This window comes from Myotis myotis, unplaced genomic scaffold (assembly GCF_014108235.1).
Source record: "Myotis myotis isolate mMyoMyo1 unplaced genomic scaffold, mMyoMyo1.p scaffold_m19_p_25, whole genome shotgun sequence".
NCBI classification, from domain to species: domain Eukaryota; kingdom Metazoa; phylum Chordata; class Mammalia; order Chiroptera; family Vespertilionidae; genus Myotis; species Myotis myotis.
In genome coordinates this window covers 4,341,391-4,365,856 of record NW_023416330.1, presented here as the reverse complement: position 1 = coordinate 4,365,856, position 24,466 = coordinate 4,341,391, and the positions used below count along the sequence as shown (strand labels likewise).

Below are 24,466 nucleotides of genomic sequence, written 5' to 3'. Positions count from 1 at the left end.
CTCTTAGACAGATAGGCCACAGGTCTCTTGCAAGGACCTAGAGTCTGGGTGAGAACCTCTTTGGCAATGCCCCTTACCTCACTCACGTAGAGATGGAAGGGATTCCTGACATCTGGCAAGGCTAGGGCAGGAGCTGAGATGAGAGCCTTCTTTAGCCCCTCAAAGGCCCATTGTTCCACTTCGATCCAGTTTAGCAATCTCCGCGAAAGCCAGTATCCACAGATGGCAGTATCCAACTGCCCCTAAGAATTCCCGAACCCAAGCTGGAGTGGCAGTGACTTGCATTTGGACTACTACAGGTGCTTGATGACTTGCTAACCCCAGGGGGGTTGTTTTCTGCCCAAACCATGGGAAAGAGATGTTGTAATTTCCCCAAGTAAGCAGTCACCTTGGCCCTTTCCTGCAAGAGATATTCATCTGAGAGAGGACAGGTTAGAAGAATGCAGGCAGGGGACGATGGGTCCGGGCTTGGTTTCCTTGGATCCATGGTGAAGTGTGCTCCATCCCCCTCAAAGGATATGGTGGCTTGTAGTTTCTGTAAGAGATCACGTCCAAGAAAGGGGTATGGGCAAACTGGCATGACCAGAAACGAATGTGTTACCATGTTCTTTCCAATGTCCACAGTCCTCTTTGATGTCCAAGGAAAAAGGCAGTTTGTCCAGTGGCTCCCTGGACCGATGTCTTCTTAGATGTTATGGGTCCCATTGGCTCTGTCAAGACTGAATAGGCTGCCCCAGAACACACCAGGAAACTAAAAAATTATTATTCTGAGCTCTAAGGGGTTCAAGGAAAAGGAGTCCTGGCGTTATTAGTCCCCTTCCCTGAGTGTAAATCCTTCAGAGCTTGGGTTTTCCCCTCAGCCTTCCGCTTTCCTTTGTTAACCTACCAGGATATTCTCTCTTCCAGTGCCCCTACTTCCTACAATAGGCATACTAATTCCTTCCTAGTTTGCTGCCGGCCTTTTCTTTCCTTAAGCCCTGTTTCTCCTCTGGGGTGTCCCGACTGTTAATGACTTTCTGGGCTACCTCTACCAGCTGTGACCAATTCATTCCTTCTACTGCCTTTTAAGCACCCCGCCCCCCCCCCCGCCCCCCGCCACAAACCCCCAACAGAACATGGTGAAAAATGTCCAAGGAGGCCTTGTCCCTGGGAGTTCTTGGGTCTCATTGGGGTGTAGGGAGGCACAAGGAGGCACAGGGAAATTTCCCTCCTCTCGCGCCTACCAAAACAACCCCTCAGGGGATGAGAGGCAATTACAACCCCGGTGAGCAGAGGGTGCAGGAGATGCCAGCGGATAGGCGGAGGCAGGGAGCTCGGTGCAGGTCCCCAGGTGACCAGTGGAGGTGCTTCTGCCACAGGGGAAAGGCATTTTCATCTGGCAGCCCTTTTCTCTCTGTTCCCACTGGGAAAAAGCACTTGCCTCCAGCCAGCAATGGTGGCATGGTGGGGGCCAGCAGCCCTTAGCTGACCATGGGAAATACGCCCTGCATGTTACAAAGCACTCCTGTGGCATTGGGTTGGGTACCAGGCTCCTGCCATCGTACTGGTCCCCTGTGACAGAGCAGCAATCAAGTCTCTCCCAAGAGAGTGCACTGAAAGGGGATATCAGCCCCTCCTCTGCTAGCAGCAACAGGTACCGAACCCTTTCAATACATTTGACCAGCTTCATTCCTGCCCACCTTTACAGATTCCAGGGCCCATTGTCTTCCTTTAAGCAGCAAGCCAAATGACACTGGCTTGTATTATTTAATTCAGCACAGGCAGGGGGAAGGGCCCATAAAATCTCTGCCCTGAGGAACTGTGAGCCCCACTCCTAAATGCCCCAATCAGACTAGAAAAGCCACAAATACCTTTTAAATCTACCCCAGAATTCCAAAATCCCAATCCAACACAGAACTATCACAGAGCAAATCAAAGTCCCTAGTACACAAACATAGACAGAAATTTTTACTAGTTAGGCGGGCCGATTCCACCTCTGACAGAGAGCAAGCGCCTTTGGGAAAAGAACCCAGTGGCCTCTTGGGGATGTTTTGCTATCAGTCAGAGCATTCGGCCTTAAATCAAACATTTTTTTTCTCGAAGACTTCCACACTTACATGAACAAATAATTATACCTAAGTAGACATACAAACATCAAATAAACATCCACACTTACACCCTTTCAGTGAACAAGTACTTTTACAGTCTTGGGATCTGAGCAGATAACAGGAACACTACCCAAGTCCTCTGATGGGGGCCTGACAGGAACAGATGTGGGGGCCTCCCTTTCCCACATCCCAGGACAGGATTCTCGACCCATGTCTCATCCAGACAGAAATGGTACTCATACTGAACAAAGAAAACAAGACTAAATAGACATGACAACTAGATACATTCCCCATTAAGAACTTTGAATCACCACAGAAACTCAGGAGATATTTAAAAGGTGTTTTTTCAAGGGAAACAAAACGAAACAGAAACAAACAAAAATACTTTTACACAGGCGCATGCCACATTTACACCACAAAATACCAACAAATCAGTTTCAGTTGTGCCGAGATACAGAACAAGTCCCTGAACAGAGGCAGTAGAAAACTGCCTAAGAATGCTTCTCTTCTACCTTTTTTAAAAGACAGGCCAGACTCGAACCCTTTGCCAGTCCGAGTTTTGACTTCCCTCCTCCTGGAAGTCCCAGAGACGGTGAATACCATCTAGAAGCCGTTACTCCAGATACAGGACAAGTCCTTAGAGATCCTTGATAACCTACATCAGTAATCCATTCACACAATCCCCCAAAAGTTAAAGAGGAAGGAAAGAACCATTCAATGTCCTCCAAGAGGATTTCGGCGAAACAACAAAATCAACAGACTAAACACATTGGACTCACAAATACATTGGACTCACAAACAAAAACAAAAACCAAAAAAGCTCAAAAACAAATCTAAATCCAAAACCAAAAGGCTCACAAAAATCCAAAACCAAAAAGGCTAGTAAAGACGAAACCAGACAAATGCAACCTAAGGTTGCCCAGACCAGGACCCCCAGACGCCGTCGCGTCGGGCGGTCGAACTCCAAGGTTCCACTGAGTCCAGCCCTCTTTTGAGTCCACTACCAGTGACCGGTCCCAGAACTCCAGAACTTACCTCTAGAGGTTTTTCAGGTGACTCCAATAAATTTTTTAGGGATGGGCCAATGTCCCCTGCCCGTTCGCTGGATCCGAAGGGAGTTCTCTGGGGCCCTGGAACTTCTCAGGTTGCACACCCCCTAGAGACCCCTCCGTCTCCATGAATGACTCAGGGGAGGTTTTGCCTCCCTTTGCGTCCAAAACAGCACCTCTAAGGAGCTGCATCTCGCTGGGGCCTCCAAATGTTGTAATGTACCCCGCGAATGACAGAAGGATGCCTCAAGAAGTCTAATTAAAGAGTCACATTTATTGCAATCTGGGACTATGAGGGGCCATTCCCAAATCTCATAGCAATAAGATGGTGGCAAAACCAGACTTATATAGGCAAAAATCACAAAGGTATTGATTATATCCCAGGGTTTGGAATGTGGCACCTGGCTCGTAAAAAAAACAGATTACAGAAGCAGAATTAAGCATGTTAATTACAGTTTTGGGTCTCGGAGTCACTGAATTGACAGAAATACATTATCTAGAGCCCTCGGGTCTCCCGACCACTGAGTTGTCAGGACAATTTAGAGTAATTGTGCTGTCCTGGTCTCGGGACCACTGAGTCAGCTGGAACGCACCACCTGTGGCCACTAAAACAATTCAGGGTAATTGTGCTGTCCTGTTTCCAGGTACAGAAGAATGTGCTTCAATAACCAGTAAGATCACAATCAATGGGACAGTCATTCAATCAATACTTCAATATTATACACTCTTTGTAATTATTCTAAAACATATCAATTAAATTTAAAACGGTTTTCATATTAAACATTTGGTTCAGACCATAGAATTAATCCTTTTTTTTAAATCAGGCCAATAAAATATTATATCCTAGGTTGAAATTTTACTACATGTAGTACATATAAGGACTACAATATATTTTGAACTACTAATTTTTCGAGAGAAAATACAGGAATTATTTTTCTCAAAGATGAATTACTATACTTTATGTATTCTGCCATAACAATCATATAATTTCTCTCAACTTAATTTGACCTTTAAACTCTTAGAAACCTCAAATTTTAGGTGGCAAGTTAAATACCTAGCATTTCTTAGATTAGTAATATATTTATATTTTTAAGGATATATTTCAAATAAAATACAAGACATATTTAAGTAATAGATTCAAATCTATGTTTTTAGATTTTTCATATGAGGCAAACTCAGATTAATATTTCAGTGTTTAATCATTTAAAAATACCTAGATATTTAATAATTTGTATTATTTAATTCAGCAAAGTTCTAAAGTTTTAAGTTGCCAAAGACTTTGTAAAACTATATGTGAGGCTGGCGAATATCCCCGCCTGTCATGTGGAAAGCTGATGGAAAGGCAGGGGGAGGGGGGAGCAGGCCCGTAGCCACTTTGATTTTAAAACTGCCACATTCCTCCTTAGAGATAACTTCTAAGGTTGCTGCTGCAGGAAACACAACTGGCTCTTTCCTCTAACACAATGCAGTCAGTCTCCTCTTGAGTGACTGGATAATAATGTAATTATTAATATATTTATAACTATTACTGAAAAGCTTTATTATAAACTAGAGGCCCAGTGCATGAATTCATGCACTGGTTGGGGTCCCTTGGAGTGGCCTGTGGGGATCGGGCCGAAACCCGCAGTCCAACACCACCTGCAGCTCCTACCTGCTACTCCCACTCCCGCTCATCCCGGCCACACTGCGCCTGTCCTGGGTTCGCGCCCAATCAGTCCCGATTGGGAGAGGTTTGCACTGCCACAGGAGTGCTCACCAGCCCTGTGTCTGGCACCCTCCGAAGGGAGTGGCTTGCAGGACCGATTCGAAACTGGCTCTCCAACATCCTCTGAGGGGTCCTGGATTGCGAGAGGCCACAGGTCAGGCCAAGAGACCCCACCAGTGCACGATCAGAGCTGGAGAGGGACCACAGGAGGGCTCCAGGGCATGTCCGGCCCTGTCTCACCCAGTCCTGATCAGGCCGACCTGGGGTGGGCTGATTGGGGCTGGAAGGTTGGGGAGGGATGCAGGAGGTTGGCCAGCTGGGGAGGGTCTGTGGGAGGGCTCCAGGGTGTGTCCAGCCCATCTCGCTCAGTCCTGATTGGCCAGACCCCAGCAGCAAACTAACCTACCAGTCGGAGCACCTGCCCCCTGGTGGTCCGTGCACATAATAGCGATGGGTTAACCAGTCGACTGTCTACCCCCAGTGGTCATTGCTTGTCATAGCTAGCGATTGAGCAACCTTAGTATATCATTAGCATATTAGACTTTGATTGGTTGAACAGTCCACCGGTCACTGGATGACCGGACACTTAGCATAGTAGGCTTTTATTATATAGGATTCTTTATTTTAGTTACATCTATTTATTTATGTTTTAATAACTTTAAGATTTTAAAGCCAATTATTATTAACCAAAGCATTTTCTTTGGCAAATTCTGTAACAGAGATAAGTTATTGACTTTCACTGGCTTAAATGTGAAAGTATTATTTGATTTTTATTTTGTAAAAACAGGAATGCCCTGCTCTAACCGGTTTGGCTCAGTGAATAGAGCGTCGGCCTGCGGACTGAAAGGTCCCAGGTTCGATTCTGGTCAAGGGCATGTACCTTGGTTGCGGGCACATCTCCAGTAGAGAGTGTGCAGGAGGCAGCTGATTGATGCTTCTCTCTCATCGATGTTTCTAATTCTCTATACCTCTCCATTTCTCTCTGTAAAAAGTCAATAAAATATATTTTTTAAAAAAGAAAAAACAGGAGTGCCCCAAGATTTGGGAGGCAACCTTGGAATGCTGTCCATTATTATCCAAGAACTACCCATTATTATGGAAACACTAATCTTGTTGCCCAAACACAGCCTGTATATTTTCTTTCTGTCATTATTGCCATCTTTTAAAGAAAAACAGTCTTGGATTTATTCTACAGCATCCATGAAGAGATGGGGCTCAGTCCAGGAGGCCAGCCAAAATCGGGCAGGGCACACCTTCTCTTAACCTAGCTTTTTCCTCTTCATGGGTACAGAAATCCCAAACGCATCCCTAAATTGTGAGAAATGTCTCATCTATTCAAATTTCAAATGATGGACTGGGAAATAAAAACATGGCAAAAATGAGACTTTTAATAACACTCTTGAGAGTGGGCGTCCATTTTACAGGTTTACCATAAGACTGGGCAGGGGCCTTTTTTAGTTACTTCCCTTTGTCTAGGGAATTTTCCTAGGATCTCTGTTATCGGCCACGTGTTCCACTTATATTCTTTCTCTCCCCGTTCCCACCTTCTGTTTGCTTTGGGGAAATTTAGTAATGGCCTGTCCATCTACTGTTTCTTTTCTATTAAATTAAAATAAAGGCATGCTTAACAAACTAACAATAAACAACAGAGACAGATAACAATCAACAGACAAGCACCCATAACATATAGACAAGAATTACTAAGCCAGAGTTCTTTTCATGGATCTTATCCTATTCTATTCTCCATAGTACTGACTGGCCTCTAAAATTATTTTAGCTAAAATTTGCTTGTCCCAAGGTGTCATATGGTCATTTTCAGACAAAGCATTAAAGAGTCCTTTTGTAAAATGACGATTAGCCCCGTTTTCTAGCTGTTGAGCCTTTCCACACTACAGGCAGAGGATCCAGGGCTTTAGGCATTACAGAATTTTGATGCTCAATACTAAGTGGGCATAATGCAGTTTGAACAAGAGCCCACATACTTAAAGATGACAAGGGCACTTGTTTACTTGAGCCTGATTTAAGAGAGTATCCTTTGACACCTAAATTTCTTTATCCTTGACCATGCAAGCTAGAAATTTACATTGATGTTTTTGCTTTTTACTCAAATTCTTCCCCATTATAGCCTGGCTGTAATAAAAGACATTCCTCGTCCACTTATGGTTCATGACTCTGAAGCTCCAACGGGTTCTGTGCACAGTGAATTTCCCCACCTTTTCGGTGAACCTCCCACCTTTCCGGGAGTTTCATTCTTTCTTAGTTTATCCCTCAGGTGAATCTTCTTCTCCTGGTCCCTTAGGAGGCAACAGATGTGAATACTGCATCCATTTGCGGCTATGGTTCAGGATCTGGAAAAGGAGCCGTGCACAAACGAATACACTAGACAAGAAATATGAATTTATAAGCATAGGGGGCCAGGTGGAAAACCTTTCTCTAGTGGAGAGGCTCTCTGACTTGTGGGTCCCATTTGCTTTTATTCAATTGAATACACATTTGCCCTTTAGGAATGCATAAGGCATATCAAAGGTAAAGTTTGATAAACAGTAACAGGATTATCAGGGTAAGGATTGCCCTGAGCCATTTGGCCCACAGCAGGGCAATATTATCCTGATTTTCAGCCCTGCTGAATATCACATTGATAAACTAATTACTGTTAGTCTTAGCCCACAGCAGTAGAGGTGCAGCCATTCTGAGATAATGCACACATAAGGGGAAAGCGGAGTTGACATAGGTATGAAAATCTGCAGGACTAAACAAGGCTTACAGACAAGCGAGGAGAGTGTAGAATTAAAATCAATGGAAAGCACAGGTCTGAGCAGCCTGGGGCCCCAGCTGCGCCAGCATTGCCACTGGCTTGCATGGCGGCCAAGGGACGAAGCAGTGTCTATTGGGAAACTACGGGGCCAGCCTAGTGGAAACCCATATCTTCCCATAAAACAACTAAGTTCATGTTTCCCACATTCTAGAGCCATGAGGCGAGAAAGCCCGGCCCTCGGCTGGGCCATGGCTGCCATCCTGATGCTGCAGACGCTGGCCATGGCGAACCACTCCCCACGGACACTGCGCAGCCAGGCTGGGGTGTTCGCGGACCTGAGCACCAAGGAGCTGAAGGCTGTGCGCAGCTTCCTCTGGTCCCGGAAGGACCTGAGGCTGGAGCCCTCCCAAGGATCAACCATCACCAAGAACTACGTGTTCCTCATTGAGATGCTGCTGCCCAGGAAGCAGCAGGTGCTGAAATTTCTGGACCATGGTCAGAGGCGGCCGGCTCGGGAGGCGCGTGCCGTCATCTTCTTCGGAGCCCAGGAGCATCCCAACGTCACCGAGTTTGCCGTGGGACCCCTGCCATGGCCCCACTACCTGCGCCCGCTGCCCCCCAGGCCTGGGCACCGGATGTCCTGGACCTCCAGGCCCATCTCCTCGGCGGAGTATGTCCTACTGAACCACACCCTGGAGGAGGCCATCAGGCCCTTGCACCGATTTTTCCTGGACACCACGGGCTTTTCCTTCCAGGACTGCCACACCCGATGCCTGACTTTCACCGACGTGGCCCCTCAGGGCTTGGCCTCGGGCGAGCGCCGCACCTGGTTCATCTTGCAGCGCTTTGTGGAAGGCTTCTTCTTGCACCCCACAGGCCTGGAGCTCCTCCTGGACCACAGCAGCATGAACGCCCAGGACTGGGCGGTGGAGCAGGTCTGGTACAATGGGAAGTTCTACAGAAGCCCAGAAGAGCTGGCCCGGAAGTACGATGCCGGAGAGGTGGACGTGGTGGTCCTGGAGGACCCGCTCCCCGAGGGCAAGGGAGCCAAGGGCAAGAAGGAGCCGCCCCTCTTCTCATCCTACAAGCCACGCGGGCACTTCCCCAGCCCCATGACCGTGAAGGGCCCCCACCCGGTCCAGCCCCAAGGCCCCCGCTACAGGCTGGAGGGCAACGCCGTGCTCTACGGGGGCTGGAGCTTTGCCTTCAGGCTGCGGTCCTCCACGGGGCTGCAGGTGCTGAATGTGCATTTTGGTGGGGAGCGCATTGCCTACGAGGTGAGCCTCCAGGACGCAGTGTCGCTGTACGGAGGCCACACACCTGCGGGCATGCAGACCAAGTACATCGACGTGGGCTGGGGTTTGGGCACCGTCACCCATGAGTTGGCCCCTGGCATCGACTGCCCAGAAACGGCCACCTTCCTGGATGCTGTCCACTACTATGATACCGACGACCCTGTCCACTATCCCCGAGCCCTCTGTGTCTTCGAGATGCCCACGGGGGTGCCCATTCGGCGCCACTTTGACTCCGACTTCAACGGTGGCTTCAACTTCTATGCAGGGCTCCAGGGCCAGGTGCTGGTGCTGCGGACGACGTCCACGGTCTACAACTACGACTACATTTGGGACTTCATCTTCTACCCCAACGGGGTGATGGAGGCCAAGATGCACGCCACTGGCTACGTGCACGCCACCTTCTACACGCCCGAGGGGCTGCGCCATGGGACGCGCCTGCACACGCACTTGATCGGCAACATGCACACTCACCTGGTGAACTACCGTGTAGACCTGGACGTGGCAGGTAGGACTCGCTGGGGCCAGACGTCCAGGGCAGATCTCTCTATGCAAACACTGACTTCCCTGTGGGAGACAATGCTGCACCCCAGATGCACAACATCAGGAGAACCTGCCCCACCTGCTCTGAGCCCGCAGGGCTGGAGTCCCTGAGCTGCCATAAGGAGTGAACGTGATCAGCGCCCCAGTGCTGCCAGGGTTGTGGCAGTCTGGACCCTGTCCCTGCCTTGAGGCTTGGCTGACCCCTGGGCCGTGTGGGTTGGGTAGAAAGGTGCGCTCAGGTTAGCAGAGGGGACAATGGCTCGATGTCAGCAAGGTCGCTGCTGCCTGGCACCTGGAGGTGGACGCAGCACCATTGGGGTTACTTGCTGTGTCTCCTGGGTTAACGGTGTCACTGTGGCATAGGGCTCCTGGCAGGATGTGGCCTGACATCAAGTCAGAACTGCCGCCAGAACCAGACAGGTGGCTCCCATTCCTCACCCCGCCCTCCCCACTTGGCTCCGCCCCCGCCACCCACACCCTGGGATCAGCAGGTGGTGGACACAGCCCCCGCCTGTGAAAAGACGGCCGCCCCTTTCCATGGGACTACAAGACAGCCCAAAGCCTGGGACCCAGTGCTCAAAGGAACTGCCCACAGTCCCACCGCAACCACCGCAGCTGCTGCAACCTATCGCATCATCCTCCGGTTCCCCTGTTGGTTTTTGTGTTTAATCCCTTCCTCCCACCTCACAGCTGGCTCCATGCGAACCCCCGACAACCCCTTCGCCCCTGATGGTTTGCTGCTGGACGTCGTCTGGAGTGGAGAACCCAGTGTAAAATGGGGGAGGAGAATTTTGGGTGCTGGATCCTCATTCTGCATCTCCCTTCACACCCGCAGGCACCAAGAATAGCTTCCAGACGCTGGGCATGAAGCTAGAAAACATCACCAACCCCTGGAGCCCGGAGCACCGGCTGGTCCAGCCAACCCTAGAGCGGACGGGGTACTCCCGCGAGCGCCAGGCGGCCTTCCGCTTCGGACAGACTCTGCCCAAGTACCTGCTCTTCACCAGCCCCAAGGAGAACCGCTGGGGCCACCAGCGCAGCTACCGGCTGCAGATCCACTCCATGGCTGAGCAGGTGCTGCCGCCCGGCTGGCAGGAGGAGCGGGCTTTCACCTGGGCCAGGTGAGGAGGCCTGGGAGGTTGGGGGGGCTGGGGGAGGCTCTACCCTGTGTCTGGTGTGGCTGTGTTTCTGTCTATGAGACTCTGGGTCTGTGTGGCAGTGTGTGTGTGTGTGTATGTGTGTGTGTTACAGAGCATGGCTCTGTGTTTAAGGAGGGGAGTGGAAGGCCTGTTCTGAGCACCTGAGCCCCCGCTGACCCTGGGTCAGACTGACAGGCTCCCAAGACATGATGTGGAAATCGGGGAAAGCCACGTCACTGACCCTGCAGATGTGCCCCGGGAGGGGCTGGGCCACCCCCGTGCCCAGAGCCACCTGACTGCTCTGCCCGGCAGGTACCCCCTGGCAGTGACCAAGTACCGGGAGTCTGAGCTGTGCAGCAGCAGCATCTACAACCAGAACGACCCCTGGGACCCGCCTGTGGTCTTTGAGGAGTTTCTTCAAAACAATGAGAACATTGAAGAAGAGGTACTGGCCCCACCTTCTTCCAGCCCCAGCCCAAGACTAGAGCTGTGCCCTGTCCCGGGGCCTGTGCCAGCAGCACCTCGCTGTGTGGAGAGCAAGCTCAGTGTCCCCAGACCTGCCCATTCCTTATGAGGAGAGCTTGAGGGGTCGTCCACCCCTCGCCTCTCCGAGCCCGTCAGCACTGCCCACCCCTCTCTCCCACAGGACTTGGTGGCCTGGGTGACAGTGGGCTTCCTGCACATCCCCCACTCAGAGGACATCCCCAACACGGCCACCCCCGGGAACTCCGTGGGCTTCATGCTCCGGCCCTTCAACTTCTTCCCCGAGGACCCATCCGTGGCATCCAGGGACACCGTGATCGTGTGGCCCCGGGACAAAGGTCCCAACTACGTGCAGCGATGGATCCCTGAGGAGGGCAGGGACTGCTGGAAGCCTACCCCCTTTAGCTACAATGGGACTTACAGACCTGTGTGAAGGGCCCCTTGTTATAGTAATCATTATGGCACCTAATGTTAGGACCTTAGAATGTAAGACTTAAAGCATGTGAATCTGTGTGGACTGTTATAGTAATGCTAGATATAGGAATGCTGTGTGGGACCCAGGAATGCACCCTTGTAGCTCTGCTTAGTACTGATAAACAACCTATCTGATGGGAACGCTCAAAGCCTATACATACCCATAGATTAACAGACCCTGGGTAGATCCACACATGGCAGCCGCTGATAACACACACACCAACAAAGACCACGTCTACAGAGGGCTATAAGATTAGACAGTTTGATGGACCCAGCAGCTCATAGCTCTCCTGTCGCCAGAGCGTGAGGACCTGTGTGTGCTCACGTCTTGGTTCCCAGCACCAAACTCTGCCCAATTAACTGTCGATTGACAAAAGAGCCAGCAGACAACGGCGCTGTCTACCCCTTTGTGTGTGTCAGCGAGCATCGCCGGGTGGATCCTTCCCAGCGTCTGAGACCCATCAGGAACTGGTAAATAAACCCCCTGTGTGCTTGCATCTAACCTGTTTGTCTGTGTGTAATTTCTCTGGCTCGGCTCAGATCTCAGTGCTGTCTCTGTGAAAGTGTCTGACCAGAAGGTATTGGCGCAGGCCTCAAGCGGATTGTCCAGACAACCTGTGCATGTCCCACTTAGGAGCAACACCTTTATGGGAAACCCCCGCACCTCAACATAGGTGACAGGCCTTAAATATATAAAAATAGAAACTTGCCAAGGGCACATGCCCAGGATGCGGACTTGATCCCCAGTAGGGGGGCGTGCAGGAGGCAAACAATCAATGATTTTCTCTCATCATTGATGTTTCTATCTCTCTCTCTCCCTCTTCCTTCCTCTCTGAAATCAATAAAGAAATATATTTAAAAATAAAAATAAAAAAAATAAAAATACAAACTTATTTGGGACATTCCTGCCCCCAGCTAACTCCTCACTAGAAGCCTGAGTCCCCCACCCCACCCAGGAATGGATAATAAACCCTCCAGGGCTCAGCTCCAAGTGCTGCTTCTTGTGGGGGACACAGCAGACGAAACACAACCCTGCCCTTGGCCTCCATTCACCTTGGTCTACTCTATCCCAGAAAAGACCTCTATTACGAAGGCACATGACAGCCAATGAAACACAAACTTTACCTGTCACATTGGTTTTAAATGCTTGAGGCTGACAGCTCCCTCTTAGGGTGGAACTCCCCTATGTCACAAAGGGGCGGGCAAATTAGCGCAACTGTAGGGAGATGCTATGGGAAAAATCTAGCAAAATTGCCAACACCTTTACCCTTGGACACACTGATCCAATGTCTAGGGGCTTATCCCAAAGATCTGCTCACAAACACAGAAAAAAGTGTGTACACAGTGACTCACTGCAGAGCTGTTTGTCATAGCAACATCTGGAAACAACCCAAACATCCATCTATGGGAGAGAGCTTGCAGGTCTGAATAAACTATGGCACGTCCACACGGTGCAATTCTAGGTGAACGTAAAAGAAGTGTGAAGGAGCGCGTTCTCTGTACCGATGTGGGGTGGGGGTGGGGAAACCTAAGGAAGAAAAGAGCACGGGTATAGAACAATCTCTACAGCGTGCCAACTTCCGCATAAGAGAGGAGGATGTATGTTGACTTAGAAGACTACTCTCATGTTTACATTGATTTGTAGAAACTCTAGGAAAGTGGCTGCCTGTCCTCTTAGTCCCTTCAGGCAGCTATAACAAAATACCACAGGCTGGGGCGTTTCTGAGCAGAAGTCTATTGCTCACAGCTCTGGAGGCTGGAGATCCAAGATCAAGATACCAGCAAAGTCACATGAAGGCCCTCGTCTGGCCTGCAGACTGCTGACCTCTGTCTGTCCTCACTGTCTGAAGAAGTGCAGGGCTGGGTGGCGTCTCTGAGAGCTCTAGTCCTGCCCTGGAAGCTCCTCCCTCGTAACTAAGCTCCTCTCAAAGGCCTATCTTCTCCCACATCTCAGTGCCTTTTCCAGACTGTACTTAGTGGGTCGCCCAGCCGTGCTTGTTGAGGGACTGATGGACTGACCCACAGCTTAGGAAATGCACATTCCAAAGTACACCTACTCCTCATACCCTGCCTTCCCCCACCCTGACCCTTTTTTTGTTCCTTGGCCCTAATCATGATTGTGACTATTCCCTTGGCTATGACCACACTGTCTCCCCCCTAATGAGATGGCAAGAGAACCTGAGCCTTGCCCCTGAGCCTTCTCCCTTGTTGGGTGTTTCCTTCCCACGTCCTGCATGGATCAGGGTTCAGGAACTGGAAGCAGAGCTGCACACAAATGAAAGAGAAGACAAGAGATAATTTGGAAATATTGGGGGACCAGGCGGACAAGTCCAACTCAAGGGGAAGGACTTCCTCCCATGCTCAGGCCTCACCAAGCTTTTATTGATCTGGGATGCACCCATAGCATAGCCCTTAGGCAGGTGACCACCTAGTAACAAGCAGACTAGCCCATCAGCAAGGATTTACATAATAATAATTGGGGGAGTAGTTTCAGCTACCACTGTCTGGACAAACAGAGGTGGTGCCTAGCTCCGACCTTTGCCAGGGCTTCAAAGGCACCCAGCCTTCGGGGGGTTCTCTATCTATGCTTATCAGATAGTGAAGGCAATAAACTGTTTCCCACACTCCCTCTCATGAGATCCAGTCCCTGGTGGTCCTCACAGGCAACCAACTTCCCACCTCCTTCCCTGCTAGTCCCTGGAGTCTACACACCAGCATTTCTCTCCTCGCTTTAAGCCTGATGCAAACCCAGAATACAAAGGGAGACAAAAACGAGGAAGCTAGAGTCCCAGTCCTCAAAAGTCTAGGTCACCCTGGGGAGACAGGCCAGAGAGACAGCGCAGTGCCACTGAGAGGGCTGTCCCCAGACAGTCATCTCATTTTCCACACTGGAAGTCTGGTCTAACCTAGAGCCCGAGTGTGACCCCAGCATTCTCGAGTGTGCAGCATCCCGGGCCAAGGGGTGGTTCTATCCTCAGGCTCTCCTCGGGTAGGAGAAAGGAGACTAGCAGATGTCCCCACCCAAGCCCTGACCCTGACTCAAGATAGGGAGACCCCAGAATCCTCATGGCCAGTCTGACTGGTCCTCTGAAAATATAGGTGCCCTGGAGAAACCCAAGTCCAGCTACACGGGGTGGCCCAGCTGGCCAGCCAGGGACCAGTACTTCTTCACAGCAACCTGCCAGCACTCACAGGGCCTGAAGGCAGCAGCGATGGGACAATGTCTCTACAGCTGGAGAACCACAGTTGCAGGGGTAACAACCACGAAGTCCTGGGGCTTGGAGTTGACTTGTGGAGTCTGTGCTGGTGGCCTCTGTCTAACCCTCCAGGTTCCCTGGGGACCAAGCCTCCATTGACATCCCCCTTGGCCTCTGGGTGCCCCAAATCCTCCTTGTGGATGTACACACCTTCCAGAATCAGCCACCTGTCCTTCCTAGTGGGAGATAAGTCTCAGCTTCCATCCAAGCCAGCAGCCTGGCCTGCTGCGGACAACTGCTCACCAGGACCAGCGACATAACTTGTGACCCCCAAATGAAACTGCAGGCCAGGTCCCTGGTTCAAAAGTTAAGAATTTGAAGGTGGCGCCGGGTGGTGTGGCTCAGTTGGTTGGAGCATCGTCCCATGCACTGAAAGGTGGCCGGTTAGATTCTTGGTCAGGGCACATGGCACATACCCAGGTTGCAGGTTCCATCCCCAGTTGGGGCCGATATGGGAAGCAACCAATTGATGTTTCTCTCTCACATTGATGTTCTCTCTATCCATCTATCTATCTTCCTCTCTCTAATAATGTCATCAGATGAGGAATACAAAAAGGAAGACGAATATGAAGATGGTAACATCAGAGAATTAAACTAAGTGTGGGCCCTTCAGACTAAGGCAGGGGTCCTCAAACTTTTTATTTTATTTTTTTTAATTGTTTTATTGCTTAAAGTATTACAAAGAGTATTACATATGTCTCCTTTTTTTCCCGCCCTTAACAATCCCCGGGCCTCCCCTACCGCCTAGTGTCTTATGTCCATTGGTTATGCTTATATGCATGCATACAAGTCCTTCGGTTGATCTCTTAGCCCGCCACCTCCGCCCCTCAATCCTCCCCGGCTTTCCCGCTGTAGTTTGACAGTCTGTTTAAGGCAGCTCTGCCTCTGTATCTATTTTTGTATAAGTTTATAATGGTCTTTATTATCCATGAGTGAGTGAGATCATGTGGTGTTTTTCCTTCATTGACTGGCTTATTTCACTCAGCATAAAGCTCTCCAGTTTCGTCCATGCCATTGCAAATGGTAAGAGTTCCTTCTTTTTTACTGCAGCATAATATTCCATTGTGTAGATGTACCACAGTTTTCTAATCCATTCATCTACTGTTGGGCACTTAGGCTGTTTCCAGATCTTAGGTATGGTGAATTGTGCTGCTATGAACATAGGGGTGCATATATCCTTTCTGATTGGTGTTTCTGGTTTCTTGGGATATATTCCTAGAAGTGAGATCACAGGGTCAAATAGGAGTTCCATTTTTAGTTTTTTGAGGAAACTCCATACTGTCTTCCATAGTGGTTGCACCAGTCTGCATTCCCACCAGCAGTGCACGAGTGTTCCTTTTTCTCCACATCCTCTCCAGCACTTATCATTTGTGGATTTGTTGATGATAGCCATTCTGACAGGTGTGAGATGGTACCTCATTGTTGTTTTGATTTGCATCTCTCAGATGATTACTGACTTTAAGCAAGTTTTCATATGTCTCTTGGCTTTCTGAATGTCCTCTTTTGAAAGGTGTCTATTTAGGTCCTTTGCCCATTTTTTGATTGGATTGTTTATCTTCCTTTTGTTAAGTTGTATGAGTTCCCTATAAATTTTGGAGATTAGGCCATTATCAGATATTACATTGGCAAATATGTTTTCTCATGCAGTGGGCTTTCTTGTTGTTTTGTTGATGGTTTCTTTTGCTGTGCAGATGCTTTTTATTTTTATGTAGTCCCATTTGTTCATTTTCTCTTTAGTTTCCAATGCCCTAGGAGCTGTATCGGTGAAGAAATTGCTTCTGCATATGTCTGAGATTTTGTTGCCTTTGGATTCTTCTAGTATTTTTATGGTTTCCCGTTGTACATTTAAGTCCTTTATCCATTTTGAGTTTATTTTTGTGTATGGTGTAAGTTGGTGGTCTAGTTTCATTTTCTTGCATGTATCCGTCCAATTTTCCCAACACCATTTATTGAAGAGACTATCTTGACTCCATTGTATGTTCTTGCCTCCTTTGTCAAATATTAATTGAGCATAGTGGTTCGGGCCGATTTCTGGACTCTCTATTCTATTCCATTGATCTATATGTCTGTTTTTGTGCCAATACCAGGCAGTTTTGAGAACAGTGGCTTTGTAATACAGCTTGATATCTGGTATTGAGATCCCACCTACTTTGCTCTTTGTCAGGATCGCTGCAGCTATTCGGGGTCTTTTTTTATTCCAGATGAATGTTTGGAGAGTTTTCTCTAGGCTTGTGAAATATGCCATTGGTATTTTAATGGGAAGTGCGTTGAATTTATAGATTGCTTTGGGTAGTATGGACATTTTAAGGATGTTGATTCTACCAATCCAAGAACATGGTATGTTCTTCCATCTGTTTATGTCTTCCTCTATCTCTTTTTTCAATGTCCTGTAGTTTTCTGAGTAGAGGTCTTTTACCTCTTTAGTTAAGTTTATTCCTAGGTACCTAAATTTTTTTGTGTGATGGTAAACGGGATTGTTTTTTTAGTCTCTCTTTCTGTAAATTCACTATTGATGTATAGAAATACCATAGATTTCTTGGCGTTAATTTTGTATCCTGCTACTTTGCCGAATTCATTTATTAAGTCTAATAGTTTTTTGATGGAGTCTTTAGGGTTTTTTATGTATAATATCATGTCATCTGCAAATAAGGACAGTTTTACTTCTTCTTTTCCAATTTGGATGCCTTTTATTTCTTCTTCTTCTTGTCTAATTGCAATGGCTAATACTTCCAGTACTAAATCGAACAGGAGTGGTAAGAGTGGGCATCCCTGTCTTGTTCCTGTTCTTAGGGGAAATGGTGTTAGTTTTTGTCCATTGACGATGATGTTGGCTGTGTGTTTGTCATATATGGCTTTTATTATGTTGAGGTATGATCCTTCTATTCCCACTTTGCTGAGAGTTTTTATCAAAAATAGGTGTTGGATTTTGTCAAATGCTTTTTCTGCATCAATTGATATGACTATGTGTTTTTTTTCTTTCAATTTGTTTATGTGTTGTATCACGTTTATTGATTTGCGGATATTGTACCATCCTTGCATCCCTGAGATAAATCCTACTTGGTCATGGTGTATGATCTTTCTGATGTACTGCTGGATCTGATTTGCTAAGATATTGTTGAGGATTTTGGCATCTATGTTCATGAGGGATACTGGCCTGTAATTCTCTTTCATTGTGTTGTCTTTCCCTGGTTTTGGTATTAGGGTGATGCTGGCTTCATAGAATGAGCTTGGAAGTGTCCCTTCCTCTTGGATTTTTTGTAGTAGTCTGAAGAGGATAGGTTTTAGTTCTTCCTTGAATGTTTGGTAAAACTCCCCTGTGAAGCCATCTGGTCCTGGGCTTTTGTTTGCTGGAAGCTTTTTGATGACTGCTTCAATTTCTTCCATAGTTATTGGCCTGTTGAGATTTTTAGATTCTTCCTGATTGAGATTTGGAATGTTGTATTTTTCTAGGAATATGTCCATTTCCTTCAGGTTGTCTAAGTTGTTGGAATAGAGTTGTCCATAGTATTGTTTAACAATCATTTGTATTTCTGTGGGATCGGTTATTATTTCGCCTCTATCATTTCTGATTTTGTTTATTTGGGTCCTCTCTCTTTGCTTCTTGGTGAGCCTGGCTAGAGGTTCATCAATCTTGTTTATCCTTTCAAAGAACCAGCTCTTGGTTTCATTGATTTTATGTATTGGGTTTTTTTGGTCTCTATGTCATTTATTTCTGCTCTAATCTTTATTATCTCCTTCTTTCTGCTCACTCTGGGCTTTTCTTGTTGCTCTCTTTCTAATTCTTTGAGTTGTAGAGTGAGATGATTTACTATCATTTTTTCTTGTTTTTTGAAATAGGCCTGTAGAGCTATAAACTTCCCTCTCAGGACTGCTTTCATTGTGTCCCATAGGTTTTGGATTGTTGTGTTTTCATTGTCATTAGTTTCCAGGATTTTTTAATTTCTTCTTTGATCTCATTGGTAACCCAATCAATATTTAATAACATGCTGTTCAGCTTCCAAGTGTTTGAGTATTTTGGGTTGTTTTTATTGTAGTTTACTTCTAATATTATGCCATTGTGGTCTGACAAGATGCTTGGTATGATTTCAATCTTCTTGAATTTGGGGAGACTTTGTTTGTGACCCAATATGTGGTCTAGTTTTGAATATGTCCCATGAGCCCTTGAGAAGAATGTATATTCCATGGCCTTGGGGTGAAGTGTTCTGAAGATGTCAATTAAGTCCATCTGATCTAGTGAGTCATTTAGAATTGCTGTTTCTTTGCTGATTGTTTGTCTAGAGGATTTATCCAGTGATGTCAGTGGTGTATGAAAGTCACCTACTATGATTGTATTGTTGTCGATCTCTCCTTTGATATCTTCCAGGAGTTTTTTATGTATTTGGGTGCTCCTGCATTGGGTGCATAAATGTTTATCAAGGTTATATCTTCATTTTTTTCTTTTTTTTAAATTAAATCTTTATTGTTCAGATTATTACTTTGTTCTTCTTCCCCCACCCCAAAACTCCCCTCCTCCCAGTTCCCACCCCACCCTCCGCCCTCACTCCCCACCCACTGTCCTCATCCATAGGTGCACGGTTTTTGTCCAGTCTCTTCCCGCATCTCCCACACCCCTTTCCCCCCCATGAGTAGTCAGTCCATTCCCTTTCTATGTCCCTGTTTCTATTATAATCACCAGTTCATTCTGTTCATCAGATTATTTATTCACTTGATTCTTAGATTCACTTGTTGATAGGTGCGTATTTGTTGTTCATAATTTGTATCTTTACCTTTTTCTTCTTCTTCCTCTTCTTAAAGGATACCTTTCAGCATTTCATGTAATACTGGTTTGGTGGTGGTGAACTCTTTTAGCTTTTCCTTATCTGTGAAGCTCTTTATCTGACCTTCAATTCTGAATGATAGCTTTGCCGGATAAAGTAATCTTGGTTGCAGGTTCTTGCTATTCATCACTTTGAATATTTCTTGCCACTCCCTTCTGGCTTGCATAGTTTCTGTTGAGAAATCAGCTGGAAGTTGTATGGGTACTCCCTTGTAGATAACTGAGTTTCTTTCTCTTGCTGCTTTTAAGATTCTCTCTTTGTCTTTTGCTCTTGGCATTTTAATTATGATGTGTCTTGGTGTGGTCCTCTTTGGATTCCTTTTGTTTGGGGTTCTCTGCGCTTCCTGGACTTGGAAGTCTATTTCTTTCACCAGGTAGGGGAAGTTTTCTGTCATTATTTCTTCAAATAGGTTTTCAATATCTTGCTCTCTCTCATCTTCTGGCACCCCTATAATTCGGATGTTGGTATGCTTGAAGCTTTCCCAGAGGCTCCTTACACTATCTTCATATTTTCAGATTCTTTTTTCATTTTGCTATTCTGGTTGGGTGTTTTTTGCTTCTTTGCATTTCAAATCTTTGACTTGATTCTTGCGATCCTCTGGTCTGCTGTTGGGAGTCTGTATAATATTCTTTATTTCAGTCAGTGTATGCTTAATTTCTAGTTGGTTCTTTATCACAACATCGAGGGTCTCATTAGATTTCTTGAGGATCTCACTATATTTATCAGCGGTCTCACCAGTCTTTTCAAGGGCCTTACTAAGTTTATCGTCAGCTTCTAGACAGTTCTTGAGAGACCTTAAAAGTGTGGTTTTGAACTCTATATCCTGCATTCTGCTTTCTTCCATGTCTGTCATTTGTGTCCTGTTTCTTTGTCTCCGCATTTTTTATGCTTTCTTGGTGCACCCCCTTGTGGTCTTTGTGCGCAGTCTTGTTGTAGGTAAGCCTTGATTGTTGTAGGTAATACTGGGGGTGGGGCGGAGGATTTGACCTCCAGGCCAACTGGCTGTGAGAATCAGCTGTGTTTGCAATGGGAGAACTTCTGTCCTCTAGGGGGGTGCTAATCTCGCCTTTTCTTGAGGCTATCGTGCAAATGTCTCTGTGCAGGGCTTGGGCGGGGCTGGTCCCAGGGGATCAACAGGGTGGGTGGATCGAGCAGTTATGGCTGCTCTCAGTCCCGTCCCCAGAGGCTCTGCCTCTCAGTGTCCCATCAACTGCTGCAAACCTTGGAGAGAAAGCTGCCCCTGAGCTCCGACTGATGCCAGGCAGTCCTGTTTCTCCCGTTTGAGTCTGGGTCCCCAGAGACTCGCCAGGAACTGGAGCTCAGAGCCTGAGACTCCCTCTGTATTGAAACAGACAACTGCGCCCTCAGCCGCCAGCCCGCTCCGCACGCACCTCCGCACCTTTGTATTTTACTTCAGCACTGCGCCTCCTGTCTCGGTATGCTTTTCTCTTTCCTTCTAGTTGTAGAATTTCCTCTCAGCCAGCCTTCCTGTGTTTCTAGGTGATGTCCGTTCTGTCTTTTAGTTGTATTTTTGAAGTGGTTGTGCGAGGCAGCAATCTCCGGTGTTTACCTATGCCACCATCTTGGTTTCTCCCAGGGTTATATCTTCTTGTTGTATTGATCCCTTTAGTATTATGAAGTGACCTTCCTTATCTCTTGTTATGGCCTTCACTTTGAGGTCCATTTTGTCCGATATACGTATTGCTACCCCAGCTTTTTTTTCATTTCCATTTGCCTGAAAGATATTTTTCCATCCCTTCACTTTCAGTCTATGTGAGTCTCTTCTTCTAAGGTTGGTCTCTTGTAGACAGCAAATGTATGAGTCATGTTTTTTTATCCATTCAGCCACCGATGTCTTTTGGTTGGAGCATTTAGTCCATTTACGTTTAAGGTTATTATTGAAAGGTACTTGTTTGTAGCCATTTCTTTTTTTGTGTGGCTGTTTTCTTTCTGAGCTTTTTATTTCTTCTTTTTACACCAGTTCCTTTAGCATTTCTTGCATTGCTGGCTTGGTGGTGATAAACTCCTTAGCCTTTTTTTTGTCTGTGAAGCTTCTTATTTCCCCTTCAATTTTGAATGATCGCCTTGCTGGATAGAGTATTCTTGGATTCAGTCCTTTGCTTTGCATCACTTTGTAAATTTCTGTCCATTATTTTCTGGCCTGATGTGCTTCTGTTGAGAAACCATTTGATAATCTAATGGGAGATCCCCTGAATGTAACTTTCCATCTCTCTCTTGCAGCCTTTAAGATTCTCTCTTTGTCCTGAACATTTGCCATGGTAATTATGATGTGTCTTGGTGTGGGTCTTTTCGGGTTCACCATGTTTGAGGCTCTCTATGCTTGTGTGATTTTTTTCTTCCCCACCTCTGGGAAGTTTTCTGATATTATTTCTTCAAATAGGTTTTTCAACCCTTGTTCCTCTTTCTGTTGCTCTGGCACCCCTATTATTCGCATGTTGTTTCGTTTCTTGTTGTCCCATAGCTCCCTTAACTCTCCTTCTGTCTTTTAATTTTTTTCTCCAATTGCTGTTCAGTTTGGGTGTGTTTTTCCCCCCTGTCTTCTAATTCGCTAATTCGGTCCTCTGCTTCTCCTAGTCTACTGTTGAAACTTTCAATGGTGTTTTTTATTGCAGCTATAGCACTCTTCATTTCTTCTTGGTTCTTACATAATTTATTGATTTTTTCATCTGTTTCTTCTTGCTTCTTGCATAAGTTGTTGAGTTTTTCCTCCATCCAGTTTATGCACTCTAGGACCCTTAATCTGAATTCTTTTTCTGTCATGTTGCATGCCTCTGTATCACTTAGCTGCTTTTCTGGCGAGTCCTCCTTTTCTTTCCTTTGGGGGTTTCTTTGTCTACCCATGTTTGATCGTACCACCATCTCTAGATGTTGAGTCATTCAGTGGCTGCTCCTTGGGTGGCAGTGGCTCCTCGGGCTGTGGTTGCTCCTTGGGCGGTTGTGGTAGCAGCTGCTCCTCAGTTACTAGCAGCTCCTCTGGTGGGTGCTGTTCAGAGTTGTGGTGGCTCTTCTGGCTGGTGTGGGGAGGCTTCACACACAGCTGCTGTTCCTCAGACAGAGGGTGTGGTGGTCAGGAGACTGCTGTTCCTTGCATCTCCTCAAACTTTTTAAACAGGGGGCCAGTTCACTGTCCTTCAGACTGTTGGAGGGCCGGACTATAGTTTAAAAAAAACTATGAACAAATTCCTATGCACATAACACATATCTTACTTTGAAGTAAAAAAAAAAAAAAAAAAAAAAAAAACGGAACAAATACAATATTTGTATTTGCATGTGGCCTGCGGGCCATAGTTTGAGGACCCCTGCGCCTGAACAAACTCTGTACAACAGAGAACTGATCAGCAGTGAAAAGGAATTATTTGTGATCCAGGCACTATGCTTGGTGAAAACAAAAGTCCATCCCACAACAATGCATCCAGAATGATATCATCCAGATGGCATCTCGAAATGAGAAAACCGTGGAGATGGAGAAGAGGTGAGTGGGAGTGGGCGGGGCACTCGAATAAAAGAGGCAGCAGGTGATGGAGGGGTTCTGCATCTTGATTTTTGTGGTGGATTCACAAGTCCACGCCCGAGATAAACATGGTGGAAACTGAGCCCCTCCTGTGGCCTAGCTAGCAGTGTGCCAACATCAAGGTCCTGTTGTGACTTTGAAGCACAGCAAGATGGCACCACTGGGGAAATCGGGTGAAGGGGACTCTGATTCCTGGTACCATTTCTGCTATCCCTTGTGATTTTATAATTATTTCAAAATAAAAGGATCTTTTTACCTGAAAAAATACATGTAGCATTCCTCAAGCAAAGGAGAGTAAAGCTCTTCTTACTTTTTCAGGTTTCTTATTCCTTTAACTGTAAATTGTTTGAAAAGATATGGAACTCATAGAAACAGAACAGATTGGTAGTTGCCAGAAATGGAATGGGTGACAGTGGTCGAAAGGTACAAACTCCAGTTATAACAATTGCTGGGGCTGTAATGTGCAGCTGGTGGCTGTCGTTTACAATACCATATTGCACATTTGAAAGTTGGTAGGAGAGCAGATCTTAAAAGTTCTCATCACAGGAAAAAAATTGTGACTCTGTGTGGTGATGGATGTTAACAACTTGTTGTGGTGATCATTTGCAATATTTACATGCTTCAAATCATCACATCATACACCTAAAACTAATGCAATGTAACATGTCAGTTACATCTCAATAAAACTGGGGAAATTGAAATGTAAAAAGAAAGAAAGGGGTACAACATGAACAAATACTGTGGCGGGGATATTTCAATAACCCTCAACTCCCCACATTCAAGAGCTGGAGCACAAGAACAAAACACTGTGCCCAAGCAATCCAGCCATTACTCTTTCAGTAACAGTAAGGACCTGAAGAAGGACAGAGAAAAGAAGCACTATTTTCCAACCTCAGGCAGCAAATCAGCATATTTTACAAGGACTCATGAATTCAAGGGTACACGTCCAAGAGCAAGGGGCCCAGGCTGTTCCTATGCTTGTTTCCTCATGGCCTCCCTGCCCTCCCTCTGCCAGGACTTCCCAGGCACTGAAGGCCTATTGTTCCTGGGCTCCCTTTCTTTGTTCTTGGGGGTGAAGGGACCGGGAGGGGGTGGTGGGGAGAGCGCTTTTCCGGCACCGCCACCGGCTGGGCGCTAGGTGGCGCCCTGAGCTGCTGCGACTCTGGAGCCCAAGGTTTCCACCAGAACTCAGGCTGAGGCTATCCTACTCTTTGCACCACTGGGTCCAAGTTCATGGTCCAGACCCGGGTGCCTGCGGAGGACCAGGAGGGCTGGAAGGCTAAAGACAAGCAGCCAGATGCCTGCCTTCCTGCAGGGAATGTCTTCTCTAGGC

At 46.9% G+C, this 24,466-nt stretch overlaps 1 protein-coding gene across 1 annotated transcript; it reads left to right on the top strand.

Annotated features, from left to right (window-relative positions):
• Window positions 1–7,811: 7,811 nt before the first annotated feature.
• On the top strand, window positions 7,812–11,486 carry LOC118679451 (amiloride-sensitive amine oxidase [copper-containing]-like). Its single transcript, XM_036356224.1, has 4 exons — window positions 7,812–9,396; window positions 10,267–10,552; window positions 10,883–11,015; window positions 11,217–11,486. Exons 1-4 carry the CDS (start codon window positions 7,812–7,814, stop codon window positions 11,484–11,486), a joined length of 2,274 nt encoding a protein of 757 aa, XP_036212117.1.
• The last annotated feature ends 12,980 nt before the right edge of the window (window positions 11,487–24,466 follow it).